The sequence below is a fragment of the Camelina sativa genome, chromosome 11 (genome assembly GCF_030686135.1).
Source record: "Camelina sativa cultivar CO46 ecotype springtype chromosome 11, ASM3068613v1".
Lineage (NCBI taxonomy): Eukaryota > Viridiplantae > Streptophyta > Magnoliopsida > Brassicales > Brassicaceae > Camelina > Camelina sativa.
Window position 1 is genome coordinate 35,078,811 of NC_141890.1, and position 26,341 is coordinate 35,105,151.

At 38.9% G+C, this 26,341-nt stretch overlaps 1 protein-coding gene and 1 long non-coding RNA gene across 4 annotated transcripts; one reads left to right on the top strand and one right to left on the bottom strand.

Moving 5' to 3' along the window:
• Positions 1-2,973: 2,973 nt before the first annotated feature.
• Positions 2,974-15,741, top strand: LOC147934833 (uncharacterized). 3 transcript variants are annotated; one of them, XR_015570398.1, is made up of 3 exons: positions 2,974-3,223; positions 3,305-3,506; positions 11,666-15,741. It is a non-coding gene; the product is annotated as an uncharacterized LOC147934833 (long non-coding RNA). The 3 variants fall into 3 exon arrangements; XR_015570396.1 differs by having other exon boundaries at positions 15,456-15,741; XR_015570397.1 differs by lacking the exon at positions 11,666-15,741 and adding an exon at positions 10,087-10,826.
• A 2,166-nt stretch (positions 15,742-17,907) lies between these two features.
• LOC147934834 (uncharacterized) lies at positions 17,908-22,233 on the bottom strand. The gene is made up of 9 exons (XM_087472820.1): positions 22,194-22,233; positions 21,662-22,142; positions 21,224-21,578; positions 20,803-21,106; positions 20,488-20,718; positions 20,198-20,446; positions 19,927-20,101; positions 19,025-19,811; positions 17,908-18,921 (listed from the first exon to the last, which is right to left on the bottom strand). The coding sequence occupies exons 1-9, from the start codon at positions 22,231-22,233 to the stop codon at positions 17,908-17,910; spliced, it is 3,636 nt and encodes a 1,211-aa protein (XP_087328946.1).
• Positions 22,234-26,341: the final 4,108 nt, after the last annotated feature.

The window sequence follows — 26,341 nt, forward strand, 5'->3', positions numbered from 1 at the left end:
GGCGGTGAGGGAGGGCCTAGCGATTAATCGGAAAATCGGATTTAAATCGGGGATTAATCGGGTACTAGTTTTAGGGGTTTTATTTATATACATCTATAATATATATATATATATTGTAGCATATTAGTAAGATTCGTTCGTGGTGCAGTGGTTCCGAGACGGACCGAAATTCCATAGCTCTCAGGTTCGAGCCGTACAAATCACATTTTGGGTTTTTTTTCTATTTTTCTTCAATAAATACAGAATGACGAAAATATCCTCATCACTATCGATCTGAAAACCCTAATTTAAGCTGGGATTTCATTTTCTTAGCAATTATTCATCATTTTACTTTGTTATTTTTGTAGTTTTAGCTCTTATATGATAGATCTACAATCAAAAAAATAGTTAGAGCCTCAAAACCTTCAATTTTTTTTTTTTGAAACCCGATTTTTGGCCGACTATGTCGAAATCGCGGCGGCACAGGGCTGCCTAGCGTAGAATCGGCGATTCCACGGCCGCCTAGGCCGATTTTTTTAAAACAGAGGATAGCTCTGATCGACATGAAGTACCATCAGAAGAATCGTCATTATCCAGAGCAGCCAACTTAGCTTCCCTTTTTTTCTTATATGCCTCATGAACGGCTTGCACTTTCTTATCGACAAAAGTACCATCTTATTTTGTATGAGTCCTGACGAAAACTTCAGGAATAGTTGGCGGTCTTCCCAATTCCACTTTCTGAAATGATAGACAATGAAAAGGTGAGGAACCATCTGATGTAACTTATTAAAAAATGAAAAGGTTAGGATGTAACTCACCATCTGAGATAAGACTTCGGCCCTGATACATGCTTGTGAGGACCAAGACCATTACGGTCAACATTCGAGCTGCTGAAGTGGTTGCACTCTTTGCCATGGCTTCTTTTGTGTCCCAATAGTCACACATTTCTTTCCAAAGAGTACTCTCAATCCAAGTCGGTTTTGCTTGATCTCGCTGATCTGCTGCCTTGAAAACCATGTCTTTCATATAGCGTTGACAAATGGTATAGAACTTTTCTTGAACTACACCGGTTAGTGAGGGATCCCAGGTGTGTGTTTTCTACAAAAGAAGAAGGGAGACTAGTGTTAGTGATCATAAAACCAAAAAAAAACTATAAATACAGAAGTCAAATTGAAAGTAGTATACGTTTACCGCGAATTTCAAGAAGTATCTTTCTCTTCATTCATTAGAAACACAACCCCAATTGTAATATGGCCCATCAAACTTGTTTGTAAATACTTTTGTAATCTTTCAGGTAAGTTTTGACTTGTCCTTACCAAACATTCAAACACAAACAAATCGAAAGTAAAAATTATAAAAATTCTAATCAAACACAAACACAAGTGGTAACAAAAACAAACCTAAAAATGCTAATCAATCCAATCAAAATTCTAATCAAACACAAACACAAGTGGTTTTAAACACAAACAAACCTAAAAATTCTAATCAATCAACTAAAAATTATCTTACCAAGTGGTTCCAGGCTCTAATCTGGGAGAGAGGACAGTGGTATACAACTCACGACCTGGCTGGACAAGCATGTCATGTAAAGCAGCGAGTACATCAGCAGAGATATTTGATTGCGTTAAACCGTCATCCTCAGAATTAGCTCCGTCTTCTTCTTCCTCATGTGAGTTTTGCGATTGAGAACTGTGATGCGATGCAGAGCCTGCTCAAGGTTGAGTAGAGGGTCGAAGATGATTTGAGGCTGGAGGTTGAGAATACTGTCAAGGTTTATTCGAGACTTGAGGAGACTGTCGAGGATGATTTGTGACTGAAGGTTGAGGAGACTCTCAAAGTTGACTCGAGAATTCTGGTGGATTCGACGCAGAAGCGAGAGGTTGAGGAAAAGGACACCTGATTAGAGTTACGCTGGAAGGGGATGCTCCATGAAAGCTCCTCGAGTTCTAGAACAGATTTGTCGGAGGTGCATAGTCCCTGTAAGTAGGTGTAGGTCTCGCTGGAGGCTGGAGAACTGAGACAGGAATTCCCTGCGAATCAGTGTCTGGGTTATCCGGGTTTGCCGGCGTTAAGGCATACTGGCTGAGATGTTTAGCGGGTCTTCAATCCACCGTTTCTCAGGTTCCAGAGGTTCGATTTGAGGGGTTTCTTCTTCCTCATCCTCTTTTCTTTACTCCAGCCATCAAAATCGAGAGATACAAGGAGGGATTACGGTTTCTCGGTTAAGAGCAATTAAGATCTAGGGTTTTGAGGAATAAACGAAAGAAGAAGAAGAAACGATTGAGAAGACAAATGAGGGATTAGGGTTTTCTCGGGGAAAAAGAAAAACGATGCGAAACGATTTGGGTTTTATCGTTTTGTTACGATCCAAATTTGGTTGAAAGCCCAAATTAAATAAAGTAGTCACTAAAGAGTAATTGTTTAACGTAATGTTTGGCACTGTCAAATTGGTCTCCAAACTAGTCGCAAATTGGCGACTACATTACGACATTATGCATCAGTCTTGTATTAGCGTCTATTACGCGACTGTTTTATTTTAGTAGTCATCAAGTAGCAAAACAATTGCAATTCAATAGTTAAAATTAACGACTGTATTTTAAATCGTAATTTACAGTCGGTAAATCCATGTTTTTTGTAGTATATGAAATATAGTTTTTTTTTTGTTAAAAAAAGGAGAAGTGTATGACATCTAGTTTACAGACTACTTCTGTCGCGTTTAGTTTAACTTTCACTCTTGTGAAATATCTAATCAAATTTTGTAGGGCAGTAAATTGACAATACACAAATTTGTATTAGATATTTGTATACATTTGATATTTGCAAGTCGGCCGAAAATTCCAGTAAAAGACGACAAGATAGAAAATATTATTTTTCAATGTGGACAAAATCTTAAGACTTGACTTATATTTACTACTGAGAGAAGAAATATTCGATTTACTTTAACTTTTTACTTGGAAATTTCCCTACATGTATGGCCTACAACATCACATAAGTGACATTTGCCAAAATCTTTAAACTACAACATTTTTTTTGGTGAAAAATGCCAAAAAGGCATTATTGTGTTTGTCCCTATTTTCCTGAGTGAAAGATTTTTTTCCAGAATCCTAGAGAGAGAGAGAGGGAGAGATAGAGATGAAAAGCAATACTATTTCAGCCTTGGGTCTTGTTGTTCTTCTTCTTCTTCTATGCACCTTTCTTTACCATACTGAATCTGCTTTGCCTTCTCAACAAACCTCAATAACCGGTAGTGTTTTCAACTTTTCAGATACAGATTTTAATTGTTTCTTTGTTATTTTTTTATTAATTTGTTTCCTAAATTGTTTAGAGTGAAGAACAAAGATGGTACGAGTGACACATTCATCCAGCCCACCGAGTCCTCATTATTATATTTACAAATCGCCACCACCGCCACCGCAGATATCCCATGCATCACCGCCACCGCCGCAGACATCCCATGCAACACCGCCAAGAATCCCAAATGTGCCGTCATTGTCGCCAGGGATGCCACATACACCACCATAGATGCGGTATGAACCATCACCACAAGTGTTTTCCTTTTTTTTTTTTCTGAAAAAAGCCACCAACAGTGTAGTTATTATCAACATCACAATAAAATTTGATTGGTACATTTTTCGAATCAGATAGAAAATTAACTTGAACTATGTATGTAAAGTGAAGTATTTATACGGTAACAAATTTTAATGAAATTTTAAACTTAAAGTTAAACTTAATAAAAAATACAAATTTGAAATGGGAGAAACTAGTAATCCCAGGAATAGGAGGTAAGGAGATTAGTACATTTCTGGGATTACTGGTTTCTGTTCACGATTAGTTGGTTAGTTGTTCTCAATCATCATAATTAACAAAAAATGTGTATAATCTCAGGTTATCTAAGTGAAAGTGATATATATATATATATGTTTGTGTTCATAAAGTGGAAAATAATATGGTTACTATCTTCTTTTTTTCCTTCTAAAATTTTATTAGTTTTCATAATCATTATCCAAGATCATGAAACTTCGGACAACTATGATCCAAAGACTATTGTTGATTACATAATAATGTTTTATTTGCTGATTAATCTACAGACTTGTTTTCTTAGAATATATAAGTTTTTTTACAAAACAATGTATTATAAGTAGTGTTTTTTATTCAGCTTATGTATTATAAGTATTGTGCATATGTTTCTTTGAAAGAAAATTTATAGTAGCTAAATGAATGAATGCCCATATTACATGAAGAGTAATGTTCTATCAGTTTTAACTTTTAAGTCATATAATTTAATGAATTATATTTTACAGATAAAATGTTATTTATGTCACTAAAAGTTTAGACATAATACTAGGTTTTTAATATACTAATGTTTTATTTTTTAGGAAAAACTTTATATGGTGTTACAATACATTATATTTACTATCTTTTTATACAGTTTAATTCAAATAATTTAAAATTAAAGTTTTGTAGCATTTGTATAAGTTTGACAATTGGTAAATCATAATAAGTTTTGTAGCATTTTTATGGTTTTTCTATGCAAATAGATGAATGCAGACGCAAAGATGCTATGATACAAAAATTTGAAATAAGAATCACAAAAAAAAAAACATTAAATACATTATCCCAAACCCTCTCCCAAACTTAAATTACACAGTCTTTTGTGTAAGAAAAAATTGCAGAAGGATTTGAGAATCACAACAAAAACAATGCAAGGATGAGATGGTATATACAAAGGAAAGGTAGGAGTACCTCAATAATAGAAGAAGGAATCGGTGCTCGCCCAAGGAGAAGCGTGATACTAACTTTGTCCCTCACCTTGTTCTGGATCCGCAGGAGTGACCTCAGCTGCTTGGTCGACTTGCTGCTCAATCACTTGCGTGTCCTAATAAACGTTCTGCTGCTCTTCACACTGCATGTCGTCGACTCGAGACTCACCATGTCTGATACTAACACAACATCTTATGCATGCTGATAGTCACCTTGATGCTCAATCTGCTGCTCAACCTCTTTCATACCTTGATAGTCACACTAAGCTTCATTATGCTGCTCAACCTCTTACTCACCCTGAGCTACCGACCGATGCACTGACCGATGACTTGAGGAAGCTCTATCCCTGGAACTCCTTGAACCTCTTCACTTTCTCTCCCTAGACTCATGAGACGAATGTCTTGAAGGAGCGGGTGACGGTTGATGCTCTCTTGGCACATAGGAGGATTGACGTACTGGAGAAGGAACCAGAGAAAGTGTTCTCTAGCGAATTGGCTCAAAGCTCACGGAGGCGCGACCCTACATTGGTCAGACATCCTCGGGAATGGACATAAGAATGGCGGTAGTAGATGTCGAACAGCTGAATTTACTCATGAAGTTCGTGAAAGTCTTCTTGAAACTACTGAACGCCTTGTCCCTTGCCTTGCCCCATCTCTAAAGTTTGTTGAGACGTTCATGAGCTGCCTTGACCCCTTGAGGCATCCTCGGCATTTAGTACTCCTCAAAGTGAAACTGCTCTGGGCGGTATTCATCTGTGTCTTCCTCCATCGGGTCGGTTCTCTCTTCTACAGCTTCTACATGTTGCTCCTAAACCTCAGATTCATAAAGAGTGTCTCTTGGGGAAATGAACTCTATGTGCACACCGCCTAAGATTGTCGTCAACTCGACACAAGGTAGGAGTAATCTTGAGTGACCAGCCTGAGGATGCATAAACTTGTATATAAGTCGTACATGCCTGAAACCCAAATCCAGAGTGTTAAGCTGCTGCAAGTTGTTCATGTCTATCCGGCGTGGTGGGTATGACTCGGAGGGTAGTGGAAAACCAACAGCCTCAAGAAACCAAGTAACCACGTGGTCCATGCACATCACTCTTGGAGTTCGGTTACTATTGAATTGCGAGACCCAAGCTTTTTAGGTCATCATGTAGTTCAGAAGGTAGAACAAGATTGAAGTGTTGGTCGTGTCACCTTACAGTTCAGTTCCATCCTTTGCTGTGAACAAAACTCCCTTAACCTCTATGTCAATCAGGTCAAATTCACCATTCATGATATAGCCTTTGATCTCCTTTGCGTAAAACGCATTAGCAACTGCCTTCTGGAAGTATCACAACACAGGGCTTCTCAAGTGCATCGCCTTTGTTTTCGACGAAATGAACGTCGGCGTGCTTCCAATCGTTGCCCAGAGTGTCGCCACTTCAGTCCTATCGATCCGTCGTGCAGTCCCAGTTCCGCTGGGAAATCCAAGTACTTCCTCGATGGTCCTCATGGTGAACGTATAAAACTGGCCTTGAATGCGGAATGTGATGTAACCCAAACCTCCGCCAGACATTGTGTCCGACTCATCCGCATACAAGTGGATACTCAGAGTAGAGAGGAATTTGATGGTTTCCTATCTGTATCTATGCTTGGGAGTGTTCATGAGCCTCTCCAGGTGGCACTGCCTAAACAGAAAATGCATATCTTCAGCTATCCTAAGTTGCTCCATTGTCTCAGGATAGGGATATCTCGTACCCATGAACTCAAGTTGTTGAAATAGGTCATTGTACTCCTTGGCAGTGAACCTCCCCTCCACCATTCTTCTTCTTACTAATTTCATGGGCGCTTACTCCGAACGCAGCTGAAGTTTCTCCATCTCATAATCACTGTCCTCATTTTTTTATTCAGAAACTTGTATCGATCTCTTTCTACAACTCTTACTCTTGTCTAACTGTTTGACTGGTCTGCTCGACCCCGCTTCCTAACACTGTAACAGCCCTGAACCCTCGACAGATTCTCTTACCATGTTCTTCATTTCCAAAAAATGCTTTGTCATAGACTTAGGCGATGAGCATTCTCCTACCCTACAACCATACGCTTCTCTCATTTCATCTAAGAACTCGGTGCTATTTCTGCTTCTCTGAGACATGTTTAATTCAAAGCAGAGTTAGAGAACGCTCTAAGTACTTAGATGAAATGAGAGATGCGTATGGTTGTAGGGCTAGAGAACGCTCATCGCCTAAGTTTATGGCAAAGGGTTTTTTGGAAAAGAAGAACATGGTAGGAGAAGCTGTTGAGGATTTAGGGTTGTTACAGAATCAGGAAGTGGGGTCGAGCAGACCAGTCTAGCCGTTAGCCAAGAGTGAGAGTTACGGAAAGAGACCGATACAATTTTATGAATCAAGAGATGAGGGAAGTTATTACGAGACGGAGGAACCTTACCTGCGTTCAGAGCAAGCGCCCAGAAAATCAGTGAAAAGAAAAGCGGTTGAGGCGAGGTTGACTTCCAAGGAGTACTATGAGCTATTTCAGCATCTTGAATTCATGGGTAAGAGATATCCCCATACTGAGACAATGGAGCAACTCGGGATATCTGAGAATGTGCAGTATCTGTTTAAGCAGTGCCACATGGAGAGGCTCATGAACACTCCCAAGCATGGATACAAAGAGGAAATCATCCAATTCCTCTCTACTCTAAGTATCAACTTGTATGTGGATGAGCCGGGCACAATGTCTGACGGAGGTTTGGGTTACATCACATTCCGTTTCACGGCCAGTTTTACACTCTCACCATTAATACCATCGAGGAAGTACTACGATTTCCCAGCAGAACTAGGACTGCACCACAGATCGATAGGAATGAAGTGGCGGCACTCTGGGCAAAAAATGGAAGGATGCTCACATTCATTTCGTCGAAAACAGAGGCGATGCACTTGAGAAGCCTAGTGTTGTGATACTTCTATAAGGCAGTTGCTAATGCGTTTTACGAAAAGGAGATCAAAGGCTATATCAAGAATGGTGAGCTTGACATGATTGACATAGCGATTAAGGGAGTTTTGTTCACTGCAATGGATGGAACTGAACAGCAAGGTGACACGACCAACACGTCCACCTCGTTCTACATTCTAAACTACATGATGACTTACAAAACTTGGGTCTCGCGATTCAACAGTAACCAAACTCCAAGAGTGATGTGCATGGACGGCGTGGTTACTTGGTTTCTTCAGGCTGTTGGTGTTCTACTATCCTCCGAGTCATACCCACCACGCTGCATAGACATGAACAACTTGCGGCAGCATAACACTCTAGATTGGGGTTTGAGGCATGGACAGCTGATCTACAAGTTTATGCATCATGAGGCTGGTCCCTCGAGATTACTCCTCCCTTGTGTCGAGTTGACGACAATCTTGAGCGGTGCGCACATCGAGTTCATTCCTCTAAGAGACATTATTTATGAATCTGAGGTTGAGGAGCAACATGTAGAAGCTGCAGAAGAGAGAACCGACCCGATGGAGGAAGACACAGATGAGTACCGCCCAGAGCAGTTCACTTTGAGGAGTACTCAATGCCGACGATGCCCCAGGGGGTCAAGGCAGCTCATGAACGTCTCAACAATCTTCAAAGATGGGGCAAGGCAAGGGACAAGGCGTTCAATAGTTTCAAGAAGACTTTCACGACTTCTTGTGTAAATTCAGCTGTTCGACATCCACTACCGTCATTCCTATGTCCATTCCCGAGGATGCCTGATCAATGCAGGGTCGCGCCTCCGCGAGCTTTGAGCCAATTCGCCAGAGAACACCTTCTCTGGTTCCTTCTCCAGTACGTCAATCCTCCTATGTGACAAGGGAGCGTCAGGCGTCACCCGTTCGTTCAAGACATTCCTCTCATCAGTATAGGGAGAGAAAGTGAAGAGGTTCGAGGAGTTCCAGGTATAGAGCTTCTTCAAGTAATCGGTCAGCGCATCGGTCGGTAGCTCAAAGTGAGTAAGAGGTTGAGCAGCATAATGAAGCTTAAGGTGACTATCAAGGTATGAAAGAGGTTGAGCAGCACATTGAGCATCAAGGTGACTATCAGCATGTAGAAGATGTTGTGTTAGTATCAAACCATGGTAAGTCAGGAGTCGACGACATGCAGTGCGAAGAGCAGCAGAACGTTTATCTGGACACGCAAGTGATTGAGCAGCAAGTCGACCAAGCAGCTGAGGTCACTCATGCAGATCCAGAACAAGGTGAGGGGCAAAGTTAGTATCACGCTTCTCCTTGGGCGAGCACCGATTCCTTCTTCTACTATTGAGGTACTCCTACCTTTCCTTTGTATATACCATCTCATCCTTGCATTGTTTTTGTTGTGATTCTCAATCCTTCTTCAAATTTTTTTTACACAAGGGACTGTGTAATTTATGTTTGGGGGAGGGTTTGAGATGATGTATTGATGTTGGTTTTTGTGATTCTTATTTCAAATTTTTGCATCATAGCATGTTTAAGTCTGCATGTATATATTTGAAAAACCATAAAAATTTGAAAAAATTTCAAAAATTTCTAATGTTATTCATATATGGTTGTTGCATTTAGCATAGGGGTTAATGATGATTATAACCTTGGTAGCTTGCTGAATTCAATAGGATAAGATCTAGGCCCTTGTTATTAGTTCTTTGATGCATGTTGAATAAACTTGAAATGTAAGACTGAACCGGGTTTTGAATTCTCAAAATTGCATTCTAGTCTTGATTGAAGCATGTTTTGAATTAACATCATTCCCTATCTACCTGAACCTAATCCTCACTTGCAATTATCATGTTATGAAATGAACTCGAACTCATGGATACCATATACATACTTGGATTATCTTTCTCTTTTTTACCACTCTTGTTAATCCAAGTAGCTGATTCCCATATTTGGAACAGTTTCCCGCACCCATAACCAACCGTTATTTCAAGCCAATTGTATACTTGAGTGTGAGGCCTTTTTCGAGTTGAGCTTGTTAGAAAGTGTTAGGTTCTAGCCGACAAGAGTAGGATCCTGTTTAGTTCTAGTTCACGTTATCCAGACTAGTAGGACTAGGTGAGAACTAGATTTTGATTCTTGGGATTGGGTTTGTGCAGAAAAGTGATGAGTAAAAGAGAAAACAAAAGGGTAAAGAGTCTTTATGAGAGGGAATGTGTTTTTAAGGTTTACAAGTCTAGTACAGATTTGGGATAAGCAAAGTAAAAAGTGTTTTTGGTTCTGGGCATAGAATGAAAATGTTAGACAAAGAAGAGAAAGAAAAACGATTAAGTGTTTTTGCATCATTGATAGTCTCTTTTGCATAGAATGCATACTTAGTTAGTTTTGCATAAGTCCTGCATTTCATCGTGCATTTTGGAGTATTTTAGGTACTTAGGAGCTGTCCAGACTGTTGGAACCGAATGGAGCCTGAGACGTGCATCTAACTCAAGCGCACAACAAAGAATGCAATGTCGGACTCAACCAAGTCCAACTCGACCATTCAACTCAGGCGCACTCCCGAAAGAGACATCATGCAACTCGAGCACCACTTCAAGGATTCATGTCATGCAACTCAAGCACCACTTCAAGGATTCACGCTATGCGACTCCAACACCACTTTTAGGATTCATGCCATGCGACTTGAGCAACCATCTGAGGAGCGACGTTAGACTCGAGCACACCCACATGGAGACACATCCCACTCGACCGACATACGATTTGGACGCGCTCCCAGGAAGAAGCACCAGCAAGCCACTCGAGCACACCCCTGGGAGAGATGTCATCCTACTCGACCGACATGCGACTTGGACGCGCTCCCATGAAGAAGCACCAAGAAGCACTCGACCACCACGCCTGGAAGAGATGACATTCCACTCGACCGACCACGCTAGACATCCGACTCGAGCAACCCGTCTCGCACGTTTCAGAAGATTTCTAAACCGTCTCTTTATCTTGTCGTTTTATGTTTTAGGGTTTTACATGTTTTGCTATAAATACTCTCTTAAGTCTTTACCCAAAAGATATGGTTATTACCATAAGGTTTATGAGTAGCCACAAAAACATTTTTTTAGTTTGTAATTCATACTTTTCTGAATCTATTTAGAATTTTCATTTATTTCTTTGATCATTCTTGCTTCTTAGAATATCATCTACTTAATCATGCTTGTTTCAGCATTTTCTTGGTTATTTTTCTTGAGTATGATGTTTTCTTGGTTTGTGTAGTGTTAGTGTTCTTGAAGATGGAACATATTAGGTGGAGAATCTTAGTGTATATGATGTTTAAGCTTACATCTGATTGTTTCCCTTTTGGATTAGGATTCTTAATGCTAATTTCTTACAGATCATCTGGAATTAGAACTTAGGCATTTCCATACCCTAAAGATTTGTATTCCTAGCCTAAACGATTAGATGTCTAGGATCTTTATTGACATGAATAAACTCGTTTGTCATGTCTGCTTGACCATGTTTCTCTAGCGAGAGCCAGGTTTGGAAATGTTTGAGTCTGAGTAGCTTTTGCCAAGAGAGTTGATTAGCTAAGTTGTGATGTTCATCGTCTAGGATATTTTTCTTGTTACCTATATCAATTACTCTGATCCTTAGGACCTTTACCTTTCTTATTATTATTGCATTCTTGAGACTGTATTCTGTTCTTGCTGTTTATTTCATGCTTATACTTGTTTCTGCTTTTACTTATTTATGTTCGCTTCTTGTCATGCATGTTTGTTTCTAGTTCTCTAGTTTATTTCATTTTGCATTTTAATCATTCTAGGATTGTTAGACATAAACACTCTCTTTTAACTGGCTTGAATTGTGATACCTTGATTGCATCTTGATTGCTAGTAAAGTTCCCAACTGGGTTGACACCTATTGTACTGCAATGACATGATAGTACTCTAGGATAATTGATAGTAAAATCCTATTATCAAAATACGGTTGTAACTTTCTAATGGCAACAACGATGACCAGGGCCATTTTTCCAAGGTTGGGTACCTGATTTCGGCGTCCTTAAGAGCCTTGCTGGTGTAGAAAATCGTCTTCTCATATCCTCGATCATCTCTGACCAAGACCTCGCTAGAAACTAGAAACAGAGATGTAGAGGTATAATGTATCGGCCTCCTCCGGTTTAGCCAGCATAGGATGACTGCTTAAGTAAATCTTGAGCTCCTAAAAGGCGACCTCGCATTTTTCATCCTAATGGAAGTTCTTATTCCCGCTAAGAAGCTGATAAAATAGAAGGCACTTACCGGTTGATCGAGTCATGAATCGGTTCAAAGCTGCAACCCGACCTATTAGGCGTTTCACATCACATTTATTGTTTAGAGATGGAAGGTCCAGTACAGCTCTGATTTGTTTCTGATTAGCTTCGATCCCACGCTTGTGGTTCAAAGCCACGAGGTCACCACAAACGTGCATTTAGTCGGATTTAATTTCATCCAAAACTTATCAAGTATGTCGAAGCATTCGTTTAAATGTCGGACGTGTTTGTTCGCTACCAGTGATTTGACTAGTATGTCATTGATGTAGACTTCTATTGTCCGTCCTAATAGATCAGAGAATATTTTAATGACCAGCCGCTGGTAGGTGGCTCCAGCATTCTTTAGTCCGAAGGGCATGACCTTGTAGAAATAAGTTCCTCTATCCATAATGAAAGTAGGCTTCTCTCCATCTCCTGAACTCATCCTGATCTCATTATACTCTGAGAAAGCGTTCATGAAAGACAACAATTGATTCCCAGCTTTAGCTTCCACCATGCAGTCAATGTGAGGTAAGAAAAAGCTATCTTAAGGAAAGGCTTTATTGAGCTCGGTGAAATACATGCACACTCTCCATTTACCATTTTTTTTAACCACAACCGGGTTTGCCAACTAATCCAGATATTGCTGCTCCATTATCAGATCTGCCTTAAGGAGTCGTTCCACTTCATCATGTACTGCTTTGGCTTGATCTACCCATAATCGCCGTCATATCGGCCAGATTGGTTTGAAAGTTAAATAATGTTGAGTTTGTGACATGCGATGTCAGGGTCGACTCCTACCATATCTTTGGTCGACGATGCGAAGGTCAAAGATCTAATCTTCAAGAAAGCAATCGTCTCCTCCTTGGTGTTGTCGTCGATTTCGGCTCCAATTTTGACCGTGCGAGAAGGATCTGAATCATCGATATTAACTTGAATGATCTGACAGTTTGGTGATTTTATCAAGTCACGTCCTTGCTGATGGAGACACGACATGCGTTCTCGATAACATAATAGGTTCGTGATATTTTTTGGTCACCGTACAGGGTATAGATCCTGTTGTACTCGGGAACTTGATGCAAAGGTGATACGTCGATGAAATTTCTCTCATGGTGTATATCCAAGGATCGCATTATAGATCGGAGGCGCATTGCTACGAACTTAGTTTTTCTCGTGACTCCTCCATCCCGGACATGTAATTTGACAACGCCAATTGACAACTTCACGATTCCATCATATCCAGTCAAGGTCCACGACTCAGGCTTGAGTTGCTGCTCAAAAATTCCCATTTTTCTAATGTGCAAAGAAAAATTATGTTCACCGTGCTTCCAGTCTCGATAGGATTCTCTTAATGTAGAAGTCGCCCATTTTTACCTCAACGACCAAAGAATCATTGTGCGGATGTTGTATTCCTTTAGCATCTTCCATCATAAAGATAATGTGATCATAATTGAGAGGCACATCTTCTAGGAGAGCTTGTATGTTGTAGACCTGCTTTGCCCTCTTCTTAAGGGCCCAAACTGAATCCTATCGCTACAGTCGTCAGGTTTAATAATTTTCATGGCTCGTTCAGGTCGTTATCATGTTAGCCTCTTCAGAGGACCTGGGAGATCTTCCTCTCGAACTTGGTTGTCCTCGTTTTCTTGTCGAGGTAAGCTCCATCTATCCTCCTTATAATTAAGCTCATGCTTATCATCGTCACAACGATCATTATTGCGATACTCGCAATTGTTGTGTTGTGGCCTTCGTTTGCCATTAAGTTGCCCATGACGGTTGTCATCTTATCGCTTATCACCGCGAGAATCTCTTGGTTGGAAAGCGGCTTCCACTTCACCAGATTTGTATTTGTCGAGCAAGATGTACGATAGATGTTTGCATTCGGCTGTCGAATTTCCTGGGAAGCGATGAAAATCACAGTATAGATCTTTCGCATTAGGAGGCGCCTTCTGTTGCCCATCCACCTCAGATATCGAGTGGACTGTACCCCGTTTGGCATTTGACCTTTATACTTGGCGGTGGTTGGCCGTACAGGTGCATTCTTAGCAGCTAGCTTGGCATCCTCTTCCTCGACAATAGCGTATCTAGAAGCCCGAAGTAACGCATCATCGAGATCCTAAGGCTCGTGAATAGACAAGTCCTTCCGCAGGGTAGACCTGTATATGAGCTCTTTTCGAAGAGCGGCAATGGCAGTGTCCTCTGAAACATTTATCATGGAGAGCACTTATTTGAATCTGGTTAGATACCGGTGTAACAATTTGTCGGCTTCATGTGTTATGCCCCACAGATCGGCACTAGAGGCTCTCGACTAGATGAAGATCTGATAGTGCTTAATGAAAGTTGTTGATAACTGAGCGAAGTTATCGATAAAATTGGTCTCGAGTTTTGAGAACAAAGTCAGTGGACAAGCTTTCGAGGAACAGCTGGCAATATCTGATGTCCTTTTGCTCGGCGGAAAAGTGAGCCTTGGCGACGACGGTCATAAAAGACATCATGAATTGCTTCAGGTCTTTGTCTCCTTCGTAGGTTGGAAGCTTTAATTTGACGTGTGGGATTCTAGTCCGTGTGATTCGCTCGGTGAGAGGTGTTTGCTGCGTTTCTTCAAACATTCTATCGATCTCAAGAGCCGAACTGAAAGCGCGGTTAATTTGAGAGCTGATATCCCAAAGTTTTTAATAAAGGTCCTCGATTTTCGAGGCTACGACCTGCATTTGTTGCACCAGCGGGGGACTAACAGGGGTTTCGAATGCTGAGGTTATCTGTTGTGGAAGAAATCCGCCGACATGGTTGGACGGATTGTGAGTGAAATCCAAAGTGCCGGTGAGGTTGCCCAAGTTAGTTTGACCCAGAGATAGGATTCCCTGTTGAGGTTGTGGAGTAGTCTGGCGGGCGACCTCATCAATCCGACGATTCGTATCGGCAATCATCTAGAGGAGATCTTTGGTCATTGTACAAAAAACCATCTGGAGCTCGCTCATTGGAATTAGTCGTGTTGGATGTGAAGCTGTGGCGTTAGACAGTGTTTCACGAGTGAGTTGCGCTTCAGATTGACGTATAGCAACCCGTTCTGCTTCTGTTAAATCGGCTTCGATTTCACTAGCCGCATTACGGGAGCGATCTGTTGGATTTTCTTTCTGTGTGAGAGATGGGTCAATGACTCTGTTAGTTGGTAGTAGAGACATTGTCGCAGCGAGTTTGATCGGCGCAAATTGTAGAATCAAGGATTTTCACAATGAATTTGTTTAAGGGGAGAAACAAATTCAATTAACAATCTCTCTCAAAAACTAGATTCAAAGCTAGAACATAAATTTAATTAAAATCTCTTGAAGAACAAGGTAGGTTTCTTCTCAAGAACAATTTAAGATCTAGGGTTTTTTGCTATTAGAAATCGGATCCCCTTCATAGGGGGAAATCCCCCCTGTTTATATGAAGTACTTAGATTATTAGATAAGTAAAACTTCCTTAGATCTAAGAATGAAATCTTCTTCTTTTGCTTAACTTTGTATGTTTTTGTTTTATTTGTAGGAGGTCAGTTTGGATACGAGGTTGACTTGGCGACCTTCGTGAGCTTTTACCCACAACTCCATTTATCAGGCCTTGCCCGAGATTTTCTAGTTTAATCAGAATCTAAATTTACTTGGTTTATTTTCGGTTTAAGTTGGTATGTCGTGGATGTCAATTCCTGCACCAACATCTTCCCTTTCCTCAAATTTTTTTATTATATAACCAATTAAAATAAAGCAATGACTACTTTTGGAATTGATGTTGAAAACGCTCGTTTACTATAATGTGAATATGGGATATTTTGTAATGCTTAGTGGGTGTAGTGGCTTGTATGATGTGTTTCGTAGAAAGAACTTTTTTCAGAAGATAGTTTGACTTCTAGTAAATAGACCAAAGAAACATAGATAACGAAGTCAAATGTGACCTTTTTCAGCCACTAAATTAGGGAGGATACCAGAAATGAATGTGGAAGTAGAACTACTTATCGAGATTCCCTTACATCACTTATTAATGTTTGCAAATGTTACAACATATTTCAACAGAAATATAAAACAAAACTCAACCTTCTATTTTTGTCGTTTCATAAAAACTACCGACAGTGGTGGTGAAAAGGACGGCAATGGAAGAGCACTTCTAATGCGAGCTCGTTGATTGCTCGGTTGTTCTTGTGAATTGATGCTCTTCCCCTCCCGAAATGCATTTATTATAACCTTTAAGAATTTAAAGATAACCCTGACTATTTTGTGGAATTTAGGTTGAATAGGCTGATTTGGTGTAATGTGAGATCTTTTCTAAGTTGTAGTGGTATGAAAAGGTTTTGTATGAACAATTTTTTAAAAAGATAATTCGGTTTCCACTAAACAAATCATCTTACATTCGTCCAAGAATTGTCGATAATCTTTAATCTCACATTTACCAAAACGCTATCCAGCTTTTGGCTCAAAGTTCTCAAAGAACGTTTGTTAGCTAAGCTTATCTATCCTCTTATCTCTCTTTGTAAGGCATTAGGGAATGCCCTCTATTGTTTTACTTAAAAATTTGAGCTCTCAAACTCTTTTTGTATTTGTTCTTGGATTCTATCTTTACTGAAATGAAAACAAGTGTTTGTTCAAAAAAAAAAATATTCGTTGAAAAAATTTAAAACAATTACTAACAAAAAAAAAAGAACTTAGAGAAGAAAGCTTATCCTCATTTCGAATCACCAAATCAAATGTTTAATAAATCATAAATAAACACTTTATTTATAATGAATCATATATTGAATATGAATTCTACTTTTAAATTGCATTAGATTTCGTCTGTTGAAAAAGAACAATCTTCACAATATTTGATGGGTTGACCACTTCGATTGGATTTTGTTTATGTTTTTTTTAAGCTTACATTCTTCATTTCATGGCAGTGATAGTGCCTCTGATTGTGGCGGTACTGAAGGTGACGGCTGACATAGCGGTGGTAACAGTGGTGGGGGATGGAACGGTAATGGTACATTACCACCTCCACCTGAACCACCTCCACCTGGACCACCTCCTCCACCATGTCCACTACTTGATGATTTAACTCGCCGCATCATTCTTCTCCCTCCTGTTTGATTTATTAATTAAAAAACATTGAGAACTAATTGAATTCTGTTATTAGATCTTTTTTTGACAAAAGAATATATATATATATATATATATAACCAAATATATAAACATGTGCCTTATCCATTTTAAATGGTTGAAACTATAATTATAAGTTAAAGCAAATAAATGAATAAACCAATTTTTTTATTTTTTCCTGTTACAAACAAATGCAAATTGAAATCAAAGTAAAACAATAGAAATAAACAATCTTTCTTTTTTGAACAAACACAAATAAACCATCTAATAAAAAAATGTTACTAAAACCTACCAAAACCAAAATGGAAACGAGGCCAAACTAATCTCCTCAAAAGATTTTTGGTCTTTAATTGGTTTTACTTTTCACAAACCAACAAAAAATATACATACACAAAAACTCGAACTTCACGGAAATTTAGATTGTGAAATGAGAGCACATGAATTTGATTGGTATTTGGGGAGAATCATATTTGCACCTTTTTATTTATGAACTTTTTAAGTACTCGATCGATTTTAAAAAAAAAAATCATTGGGAATACATGTCTCAACTCAAGACTAACCTGATGATGGGCGTAACTTATGTGAAGACGAAAGAGCATAGTCGTTAGAGCATGAGAGCAAAAGAACCAATAGAAGGAAGAACACAAGTCTCAAATTCAAAGAACCCTTCGTTGTCATCTCACTTACTTTTATAGGTTGCTAATTATTTCCTGGATTCCAACTGTTATATATATATTTTTTTTGAATAAAATGTAAAATTTATTCGAAAAAAGTAGTGTTTACATCAAGTGCAGCATGAAGTAAATATAGGTTTTTGAGAGGAAACTAGAAATTATGTTTACAAAATGTATTTCGAAGGCCATCTAGTGGTGTCCTCAGCGTGAACCCAACCAATTTGCCATACAGCAAGTGAGACCTCCTCCAAACCGAAGCGAGAGCAGCCAATTGCGGACTTGTCTGTCAAGATATTTGATAAGCTGATCCGAAGATACTGGTGTCTCTCCATGACGACGTCTATTTCGCTCTTGCCAGAGCGAGTAGATCGATGCCTGGAAAGCATAGCGGAAAAAAAACAGAGTTGCAGACCCCAAGGAAGTGTCCACAAGTAGATTCATGTTACTATCCCAATCTTTCGAGAATTTAGTCATGACTAACTTAGAGATGAGACCGGTCCAAACTGCTGAGGAGTAAGGACATGCGAAGAAAAGATGATTGCGGTTTTCTTGCGACGCACGGCAGAAGGAACAAGAAGCGTCGACCCGTGAATTCCAACGGAAAGCTGACATCCAAAAGTTTGTGAGACTGTGGATGACTGAACTGATGAGCTGAAGACGCCCCGCAAAAGATAAATATCTCTCTGTCCAACTGCTGAATTTTTCTCTAATGCGTTCCAGTAACGGTGTATAGTCAGAGGTTGAGATACGCTTGGTTAGAAGCGGTAAGCCAAGATAACGGACAGGAAGGGTTCCGGATGCAAATGGGAATGAGTGTAGGATCGCATCTTTTTCACTGACTGTGACTCCAGCCATATACAGTGTAGAATTTTCAAGGCTAATATTCAGGCCGGAAAAGCATGCAAAGTCATGAAAAACCTGAAGAATACCCTCAATAGACGTCTTAGTCCCATCACTGAATACCAATAAGTCATCTGTAAAGCACAAATGTGTGAGACTGATATTCTTACATCGCGGGTGATAACCAACTCGCCTATCCTTAGCTGCTTTATCAAGCATTGCAGACAAAACTTGCATGCACATCACAAATAGATAGGGTGACAAGGAACAACCTTGTCTCAACCCTCTTGCACTGCGGAAAAGTCCTGACAACTCACCGTTTACTTGAACAGAGAAGGAAGCCGTGGTAATACAAAGCTCAATCCACTTAATAAACTGCAACGGGAAGTTCAGAGTGTGGAAAATACTAATAAAAAACGGCCATTGTACCGAATCGAATGCCTTAGAGATATCTATCTTTATGGCACTTCGGGGAGACACAATATCCTTGTGGTAATTGGCAACTATCTCTAAGGCAAGGAGGACATTCTCCATTAAAAGCCTGTCCTTTTGCGGATTGGTTAGGAGAGATAAATGCAGGCAGCAGTCGTTTAAGCCGGTTGGCGAGGAGCTTGGAGATCACCTTGCATGTCACATTGCAGCAAGAAATTGGTCTGTAATCCTTCATCTCTCTAACCTCTTTCTTCTTAGGAATAAGTGCTAGAATGGTAGTATTGACGCCCTTTCGTAAAAAACCAAACTTAAAGAAAGATTGGACCGAAGCAACAAAATCATTCTTAATGACAGACCATGTCTCCTTTAGAAACTCCACGGTATAGCCATCTGGACCAGGACTTTTTTCCTTTGGCATAGAGAATAAGACATCTCTTATCTCAGCCTCCATTACATCCTTCACCAGCATAGTTTGATCCGATTCTGAGCAACGATAGGGCAGCAAAGCCAACAGCTCATCCGCACCGAGAGCCTGGTAGTTTGACAGTCTATGGCCAAGAAATTCACGAAAAAACCTCTCTGCTTCCTGCTTTATTGTCTCTTGTGTATCTGCAAGTCTGCCATCCGGACACTGAATCTCTTTTATCGCATTTCTTGCTTCCCGGGCCTTTGCTGCACGGTGAAATGCCCTGTTATTTCCATCGCCGACCTTGAGCCAATGCAGTTTGGATTTTTGTTTTAAAAGTTTTTCCTCCAACCTTGAAACAAACAGCCATCTACTATAAGCAACCGCCTCTCTTTGCATTGTCTGGTCTGTTTTGCAGGGTGTCAATCTGACAGGTACAAAGATGCTCAAATGCATCTTTAGCTCGCTTTTCCAAATTACCAAGGTGATCTCTACTTAGTAACTTGATATGTGGTTTCAGTGCTTTTAGTTTTTTTGAGAACCGGTACATTGCGGAAGTTGAGTGATATAACGGTTCAGAGCCATCCCAAAAATCTTTAACCATTGGCAGAAATTTTTCATCATCTACCAAAGCATTACAGAACTTAAATGGTCGTCGCAGTTTAGGTTTGTCTCCCCCAATTGTTATACGGCATCGTAGGTGATCAGAGCATCCTCCTGCCTCAAACACACTGTAGGACTATTGATACTCAAGGAGCCAAATATCATTAACAAGAACCCTATCAAGTTTCTTACAAATTAGACCAAACTCACGCTTATTACACCAAGTGTACATCGGACCATGAGATTGCAGATCACTAAAGGAGCAATGCTGCACCACCTCTTGAAAGTTACGCATCCCCGGTGACACCATAGGCTGGATATCAGAGAGTAAATGCTCATCCGCCTTCAAAATTTCATTAAAATCGCCAAAAACCATCCATGGTTTATTACGGAACAATGGAGAGTCTTGATGAAATTTCAAATCCTCCCACAACACTTTTCTATCATCAACACCATTTGCTGCATATACAAACGAAACAAAAAAAACTCCTTCTCAGCACCTTCCAGCAGGACGGAGCAAGTGATCACCTGACTACTTGTGTAACAAGGCGTAAGACGGACACTGGAATTCCATACCACCCATATCCTCCCTCTTCGATTGAAAGTGTAATTTGTTAAATAGGACCAATCAGGAAAAACTGAAGCAAGAATAGCTGCATCTTTTGTTTCCTTTACCCTTGTTTCCACAATACAACCAAACTGAAAATTACCCCTCTTAACCCAATCTCGAACTACGGAATGTTTTGACATTTTGTTGAATCCGCGAACATTCCAAAAGAAAGTCGACATAAATTAATGTTAGGTACCCGACTTACTCGGGTCGCGTTGAGGCTGAGTAGAAGGGTTGCTAACATATTTATGAGATATCTTCGAAGCACGTGGGATTGATTCTCTTAGGGTTACAGTAGGTTTAACTCCACGTCCATTTGCCCACACTGCAGGCACAACAGACACCAGTGCAGTTGAAGGTAGAACAGGAGGAACAACGATAGAATCACCAACATGTGTTGAAACAGGTGGAGCTGCCTCCTTTGCCCGAACAACATCCTCCTCTGCCTCATCTTCATCCCCCTCACTCAAAACCGAGTAGGAGTTAGATAACAGAGGTACCTCACCAGTCTGCACCAGCGTATTCTATTTGTTCGGACTAGACATAGGCTTATGACCGGTTTTCTGTGGAGTTATCCACTCCTGAGCTTCCTTTGTCTCCATGGTTTTAGTACCATGAGCATCAACCGTCCCCAAAACTACTTCTGTAGATTGGTTTATAATCTCCTGAGCAGGAGCGTCTGCAGTCCCCATTATCTCTGTCTCCTTCACCGCTAGAATCGTTGGAACAACCTCTGATTCAGTTGGCAAAGCAGTTTTCAGACAGACAGCCTGCAAATTTTCCCATTTGCGACACTGACTACATTGAGGAGGTAGCCAAGGATAAGAATATTTGACCACAGTATCTAACTCCCCCTCCTCTTCTCCAGCCAAGTTGTATTCAACGGGTAAGGTTTTAGTGAGATCGGCCTCAACCAGAATTTTTGCTTCGTCAAAACTTGAGCATGCCTCTGTTTTGGATGTCAACGTATAGGTGTACCCACTGCACTTGACAAAAACTGCAACCCCTTGTTAGTAAACATGGTGTGTGGTATATTCTTCAATACAACCCACAATGGAACAGACTTCAGCGCTGTTTGTGCCTCCTCAGCGAAAGGCGTCCATTTTGAGAGGATCATTGGAAGACCACCTATGTTCCACATTCCCCGGTTTAAAATTCTGTGCCTGGTACTCTCACTGCGCACACGAAATTTAACAGTGAAGTCGTTAACCACAATGACATCAATGAGTGAAGATTTATCTCCCAATCTCCAAATTTTATTGACTATCATGTGAATCTTCCCCACATGGGGAGCTTTTGAATTAAGAAACTTTCCGATGACAAAATCTTCCCACAGTGGTTTCGCATCAACAAACACATCCTTGGGAACCACGACACGCTGCTTCCCCTCAATCTCTGTTACCACAAACGCTTGTTTCGTGAATGTGTGCTTCTGCGCCGCCTTCAGCCATGGCTTTTGACCTAAACCCAAACCCTTTGAAACTGTGGTTGCGGCTCCATCCTGGAAGGAGCCTAACTCTTCTGATAAAACCTTAACCGAACTCCCTTAACTCCCCTCTACATTCAACGGCAGAGCCAGATCCAACAGCGGTGTACCGGACTCAGTAGTCCGAGGCGGCTGATCCGCCGTAACCATCAAACTCGATAGCCAAGGAAAAAACCCTAATCGCCTTTGTAATCACCCTCCACATCAGCGTTTTTCTTTCGTATTTCTTACTGAACGCACCAACTGTTTTATATATAGTGTCGTGTCTCTTTGCGAATAGTTTAAGACTTTAAGTTCCATATAAGGACAGCGAAAGACGCGTGGTAAACTGGTAATAGCAGTTTGGACACGAAAATTCATCTCAAAACTCCTTTATACGAAAAAACAAATCTCTTATCTCCTTCACTAATCTTTATATCCCTCTCCATTTTAATGAAATATGATCTGACCATTTTACCTTTCATTTTAATTCTCAGAATAAATTAAACAAAAAAACAAAAAAGAATTATTAAAACTATAAAAAACTAAAAATCTTTTTTTTTCCGAGCTTTCTCCGTTGCCGTCAAGATTCGTCGTCTTCAAACTCTGCATCACCGGTAAGCTCTGCCTCTCCTTCTCCTTTTCCTTTACTCTGCCTCGCCTTCGCCCCTCACCGTGATTTTGCCTCATTTGAGCTTCAAAATCCAGATTTTTTGTTTCAAATTTGATTTTATATGGATTTGATTATTCATATTGGGTGTTTGACTATGGTGTATGGGTCGATTATGATTTTAAATTAGTAACAAAATGAATTTTAGTGGTTATATCGTAGTGAACTGTAGATTAGAACCCGAAATCATCCAATTTGAGTTCTTATAATAGGAAAACTGGGTAAAATTAGTATTACTGATGAATGTAGTATAACTAGTAAAACTGGTATTACCAATAAATGTAGTAAAACTAGTAATATTAATTGAGTTTTTTTTTTAATATTGTTTTGGCAGGATACAATGAGCAAAAACGTCAGCATATATTTCACATGTGAAGGTCGCATGTATAGTTTAACGTTGAAGACATCAATAAAGGAGATAACTTTGTCGATGATATAACCTAGAATATTTGTTAACAATTATTGTTTTGTTACTAAAAAGTTGGATCCATGCCGTTTAGCTCTAAAATGAACTGAATAAATATGTAAATGAGGTTTACAAGCTGCATAGACAAGTATTTTGTCTATTTAAAAACTGATATAACTAATATAACTGGTATAACTGAGGAAAATTATATTTTTAATACCTGAATTAAAAGTATGCAACAAACTTATTAGTTTTGTAGATGCTAGAAAAAATGATAGAATTGTAATTAAAAAAATTACAAAAATATATCAAATAGGTTGTTATGAAAGAATTTATACAACATATTCCTTACACTTTTAATGTCACTTTGCAAATAATAACCAACTAATGATGAAAAAGTTACAGAAATTTATGTTTTAAACATATGAATACATAAAACATTCAGGATTATATGTTAAGAGATTTAAATCAACTGTACAACTAAAAAAAACAAAATTTAAGGATATGTAATACTGATTATAATGAAAAACAGATAAATAGAACTATGTTTAACTTTGGTACAACTACTATCTTGTGTATAAATATGTGTTAAAATGGTGGCCCACATGTCTCTAAAATGACGGCGCACGTGTGATTTTTTTTTTTTTTTCTGCACTTGTGGAATAAAATTGAATGGCCTCCTCTTTTCTCGATTTTTTTTTTGTTAATTTGTTTCTCGAACATCCCATTATACCTCTTCTTTTCTCGAATTGGTTTCTTTTTCAATCAATTTTGATTTCGCATAAGTTTTTTTAGGTAAAACAAAACCAAATCTAAGGACGATTCTCAAACCATTTCCTCTCAGCATTAGTGAGTGAAGGATTCAAATTCTCAAGTGCTGTTCATCATCGTTGTTAGTCGCCGCCATTGTTTTTACTTACCACTGAGTTGTTCATCGTCGTTGTTGATTCGTTCCGGAGTTTCTACTTATCGTTGAGTCGTTCATCACCGATGTTTTTTATACTTACCGCTGAGTTGTTCATTATCACCATCGTTGAGTCGTTCCAGAACTTCTACTTATCGCTAAGTCGTTTATCGTCGCTGTTTCTTCTTCCCGGATTGGTTATAGAGATCGCTCGATGTTGAGTCCTTCATCGTTGTGGCCGTCGAGTCGATATGGAGTTTTTAATTGTCGTTCATCGCCGCCGTTATTTCTTCTTACCACTGAGTTGTTCATCGTCACCATCGTTGAGTCGTTCCAGAGCTTCTACTTATCGCTAATTCATTCATCGCTGTTGATTCTTCTCCCCATATTGGTTATAGACATCGCTCGATGTTTAGTCGTTCATCGTTGTCTCCATCGAGTCGATACGGAGTTTTTACTTGTCGTTGGGTTGTTCATCATCACCGTTATTTTTTCTTCGATTGGTTACAGAGATAGTTCATTGCTGAGTTGTTCATTACTGTTGTTGTTTCTACATAACGTTGAGTCGTTGGTTGCGAATGCTGCTAAAACCATTTCATCTCAACACTACTACAAGATCTGAATTCTCTATTTTATCTGACTAGTTTTATCATGTTATACGAGTATTACATAGAAAAAATATAACTAGTTTTATCTAGTTATACTAGTTTTACCTAGTCTGACTAGTTTTATCATGTTATACGAGTATTACATAACATAGAAAAAATATAACTAGTTTTATCTAGTTATACTAGTTTTACCTAGTTATATTAGTACTATTATCTAAAAATTCAAATACGAACATAAACACCCAGAATTTACAGACGATACTTCATAATATTTGTCCCATAAATTTTTCATCTATATAACTAACAATTTTTATCTTTTTTTCCCTAGTTTGTCTTAGTTATTTTTGTCCACACAATCATGCTGCTATCGGACAAAAAATAGAAAGGAGAGAGAGACAGGAGAAAGATATTTTAGATTTTAATTTTTATGAATTTTAGATTTGATTTTATTTGAGAATTCTGGTGGGTCTCGTTATTAGATAAAATAGAGTGTGTAATTTCTCAAATTTTGTTAGGATAAGATTGTAAAAGACCTATTTTCGCATTAAAAATAAATTGTATAAGAAAATTATTTTAGAAGAGGGAATTTTGAGATTTTGGTTTTAGATTTAGGGACTTTGCAGACGTTTGCTCGTTTGGACACTCTTTTGTTAAGTCAAACTGTTAAAGAAGACCAAAACAGAAGATTGATCATTAATAATGCTTTCTCTGTTTCAAAATATAGGGTGTTTTAGCTAAAACACGCATATTAAGAAATAACTACTTTTAAAAAGTTTAACCAATCATAAATAATACTGCATAATATAAAATATAAAATTAATCTAAAAGTTGCATAGAAACTTGAAAACATCTTACATTATTAAACAAAAATACTTCTCTAAACATCCTATATTATGAAATTGATGGAGTATTATCTTGTAATATCCTAATTTTGAAAATCGGGTGCATGGAAATTATTACGTCATATAAGAGTTTAATGCACTGTCCGTCTATATTCTTTTTGAAAAAATGACCATTCATAAAATCTAAACAGTACAAAGAAGGACAAAGTCATTTTTTTTTTCGCTTAACTGTGCAAGATAATACATCAGAGTTTAGTTTTAGAAAGTATTAAATTCGCAATTCTTTTGCAAAACTGAATTACGGATTTTTCGCACAACATACGAGTAAATAGAGCTTTCCACGAAGATTTTCACGACCATCATGTACATATCAAGACTCCACATCTAAGGTTACATTGCATATCCATTTGTAATCAATTATTGTAATAGATGTCAGAACTCATTAAAATTGTCGACAAAACTGATAACCAATTTTTTTATTTTGCAGATAACTGCATTAAAAATTATGACCGGACTGTCAGTGGGCACAGCGGATTGCCTGATCTGTAGTATGGAGACTTTGTGTCACATTAGTTGCGACACATAGACATATAATTAAAATTAACAAAAGAAGAAAAATGGGCACAAGGTTTGGTCATGTAGCTTCGACCAAGATGAGATGCTCTTAATTCAATCTGCCATTTAAGGAAACAATGAAATGCTCCACGCCCCGACAGTCCTCCTATTCTGTATATCATCCGATCTCTAGGCGATAGTTCCTACAACAATGCATTTATGTTGGTTCAGCACTTTAAAATGAAAAGGATACTTTGTTTTCATTATGATGTTCCTATAATTCTTTTAATCTTA

Coding starts and splice junctions, on each gene's coding strand:
- LOC147934834 (XM_087472820.1), bottom strand. CDS start 22,233: ATGGTTACGGCGGATCAGCCGCCTCGGACTACTGAGTCCG. Junction 22,143..22,193: donor GCCTCGGACTACTGAGTCCG/GTACACCGCTGT, acceptor AGGGGAGTTAAG/GGAGTTCGGTTAAGGTTTTA. Junction 20,447..20,487: donor TTGCTCCGTCCTGCTGGAAG/GTGCTGAGAAGG, acceptor TTGTATATGCAG/CAAATGGTGTTGATGATAGA.